Below are 3,295 nucleotides of genomic sequence, written 5' to 3'. Positions count from 1 at the left end.
ATAACCTCTTTTTATTGAAGGGAAAATGACTTAAAAGCCCAACGAAGTTTCCAAACCATTTAAAAAAACTCAATCATGTTTTGTCTGTTCAAAAAAACCCAACGAACTTAACATTTTGTCTAAAAAGTCCAACAAAGTTCCAAACCGTTCAAAAAATCCTAATTTTGTTTTGTTTAAGTTCGTTAGGTTTTTTTTTTGAACAGTCAAAACATGATTTGAGTTTTTTAAACGTTTTGGAAACTTCGTTGGTATAACAAGTCATTTTTCCGACACGGTAATATGCCACGTCATATGTTTCTGTTATTTGACTTTCAGGAAAGTTTAACTTAGTTGGGGTTTTTAGAAAAAATGTTAAGTTTGTTGGGTTTTTTTGAACAGACAAAACATGATTGGGGTTTTTTAAACGGTTTGAAAACTTCGTTGGGCAAGTCATTTTCCCTTTTATTGAAAGATTGAGGAACCACCAAAACTCATAGTACCTTGAGGAATACTTGATTAAGAGGCGGAATTTGACTGAAACTAAAACAAGGTGGGAGCCGCAATAATCAATGTGACAGTTTGTGGACAAGATCAAGAACTAAAAAAGATAAAGGCACGACAAGGATGTCGGCATTTTGCGAGCTTAAGTGAGGAGATGCCTTGGGATCGACGTCTCTCACCTATTTCTAGAAGGATAATGAATAGCCAATATTCTACAAACATGATCATTGAGTTTCTGGTTTTTTTCATGTTCTACAAAGTCCTCATGTATAAGTTGAGTCTCCCTATTATTTGTAAATCACCTTAGCATATGACACAAACTTTAGTTTATAGGCGTTCTCCGATGGAAGTAGTCTCTTTATCATCAAATGAATGTATTATATATGATTATTTATTGCCTGCATCCAATCTTCTTACCCCATGACCTTATGGGAATTAGATATTTTGTTGTTGCTTACATATTGCTAAAAGTCTCTCAAAGGTACTAAAAACATTCACTTACAATTCCCTTGTAGCCTCCTTTACTTGCAATATATGTTTGTGATCCAATTTAAGCCAAGTTACTTAAGTACCATGGGTCATACCTTAAATCCACGACAATATTCGAAACTCATAACATAAATTAAAGCATTTGGTAATAACACAAGAACTCAACATAATAACACAAAAACAACAAAAGAAAACTAAATCAAAACCTCATAAAGACCCAAAAAAATCATCCTGCCAGTAGTTGCATGCGACAAACTCTCACAACCTCTCTTATACTAAACTCATAACACAAACTCATAAACCCTATTATAATGAAACAAAATCAAACCAAAAAAACAAAACCCTTTCTAACTACATAGGTTTGGAATGCATGTGCCACCATCGGGATTCAAAGGTTCTTTCCAAATCCGACCAGTAACTCTCAACTTGAGCTCTTTCCGATCACCACCAGAGAAGAAAAGAGCCATATTCCGCTGTATTATGAGACCATCATGGCTGTCCCTAACTTTCCGGTGACCATCTCTAATGCTCCGTGGGGTTCCCTCCCACACCAGTTTCCGGCCATTCCCTCCCACCTCCAAACTGTAACCGTAATTCCGGGCATCATTTTCATCTCCCATGAACCTCACAAACGCCATGTAAACCGGAGCCATACTCAGCTGAAACGCTTCAAAATGGAGACAAAAATACTGCCCAAAACAATTGAAAACCTACGTAACATCAAGAAAAGACAATCATGAGAACTACCAACAACTCTAAACGCCATGAAAAACGGTAGTTTTGAAGTCAAGAATAGATATAGTTAGACACTAACTGTTAGCATCCACGTGGCATTGTCGACTTCGCGAGGATTGGACTTGACATATCGGTGATTGAATGTGCATCCAGAGTGCATGTCGACTTTATGATCATCTCTTAAATGAGCGACTAAATACTTGATTTCTCCAACAACCGAACACTCTGATCCGGCATAAGGGCAGTTATATGGCCTGAAATTGCATAAAGCTTCATGCTTTAGCTTACTGTAGTAAGGAAAGATTCCATGGCAACCGAGTGAGCTGTATTTGCATGGCAATTCGAGGGATTCCGCAACTTTTTCCAAAGCTAGACATCTTATATCACCGAGTTCTTGTCTGCAAGTCGGACACCTGTTGTTCACAAGTGTTTTACATGTGGAACAAAGCGTGTGACCATTGTGACACTGCACAAATTTAGATCAATCTTGAAATTAGATAAAATTATGTCCGACTAACTTTTGAAGTCAATCATTCTATTTTCCAACTTCAAGATTTCCATGAATTCAAAACTTATTAAGGAAATTTCGGTAATGAGATAATGGTCTATAACAAATAGGGTAAAGGGTAGCAACTTGTATGTCGAAGTACTTGAAATATACATAAATCTTGAGGCTTAAAAAATTGATATGTTTGACCATGAAAAGTCAACATCATCTTTCTGTTAACGGAAGTAAAAAACGATGTATCACAATCCGAAAACCCCTAAATGCACATCGATTTTAAAACGATTAAATTTTAACATTTAAGAGCATAATCAAATAAGAAAAATGAAGAAAACCTGATGTATTGGAGGGTACATTGAATTGGTACAAACAGGGCATTCGAGAAGCTCGTAAACACTGGGGGTGTGATTAATTTTGGAAGGAACGACATTAACATAGTGAGCTTTTGATGAATTCTGGGGATTTTGATAGCTGTTTTGACGATGTTGATGTTGATGACGATGATGATGGTATGGGATCTCGTCCTCATTTAATTCGTCCGATGTTGAAGCGCATTCAATGTGATCGAAATCCATTATCCCAAAATCAAACGAAAATAAAAGAAAATAAAACACCCATAAAGAAAGATCAAATTAGATGGAAGAGCATGTGGGTTTTGTTTGGAAACTCTTGTTCCTCCCCTGTTTTGGGTTAAGGATGAAGATCAGAAACCGGAGAAGAGGGAGGGAGCGAAAGTGTGAGAGAGAAACAGGAGTAGCTTTATTGATCGTTGAAAAGGGTGACATTTATTTGTGACAAATGAAATTAAAAAGTGAAAAAGATGATATTTTTCTAAAGCTAATTTAAAGATATTATTTATGTTATCTTCAAACTCAAAAGAAAACAGTATTATTAAGCTCAAAGTAGTTTATATATAATGGTGTACCATGTTTTTTGTGTTGTCAATTAAAAAAGAAAAAAGAAAAAAAAACTATCACCTAAAACTAAAACTATTACATATTTAGATAGTCATAAACACTAAATATAATGGCTTACACTAGATATACTATCACATTAGGCTATCTGAAGCTATGATTATAAAATAAA

General features: G+C 35.4%; 1 protein-coding gene across 1 annotated transcript; it reads right to left on the bottom strand.

The window, feature by feature from the left end:
* Nucleotides 1–1,080: 1,080 nt before the first annotated feature.
* Nucleotides 1,081–2,993, bottom strand: LOC145041653 (E3 ubiquitin-protein ligase SINAT5-like). Its single transcript, XM_078989791.1, has 3 exons — nt 2,545–2,993; nt 1,784–2,170; nt 1,081–1,679 (listed from the first exon to the last, which is right to left on the bottom strand). Exons 1-3 carry the CDS (start codon nt 2,782–2,784, stop codon nt 1,317–1,319), a joined length of 990 nt encoding a protein of 329 aa, XP_078845917.1. The 5' UTR covers nt 2,785–2,993; the 3' UTR covers nt 1,081–1,316.
* Between the last annotated feature and the right edge of the window lie 302 nt (nt 2,994–3,295).

The sequence above is a fragment of the Lactuca saligna genome, chromosome 4 (genome assembly GCF_052625555.1).
Source record: "Lactuca saligna cultivar CGN05327 chromosome 4, ASM5262555v1, whole genome shotgun sequence".
NCBI classification, from domain to species: domain Eukaryota; kingdom Viridiplantae; phylum Streptophyta; class Magnoliopsida; order Asterales; family Asteraceae; genus Lactuca; species Lactuca saligna.
This window is presented reverse-complemented; position numbering and strand designations above follow the sequence as displayed.

Excerpts from the sequence above, each read along its gene's own strand:
- LOC145041653 (XM_078989791.1), bottom strand. The coding sequence starts at position 2,784 with ATGGATTTCGATCACATTGAATGCGCTTCAACATCGGACGAATTAAAT. Across the intron at positions 2,171-2,544 it reads TGTACCCTCCAATACATCAG|TGTCACAATGGTCACACGCT; the intron begins GTTTTCTTCATT and ends AAATTTGTGCAG. Across the intron at positions 1,680-1,783 it reads ATGCCACGTGGATGCTAACA|GTTTTCAATTGTTTTGGGCA; the intron begins GTTAGTGTCTAA and ends GATGTTACGTAG.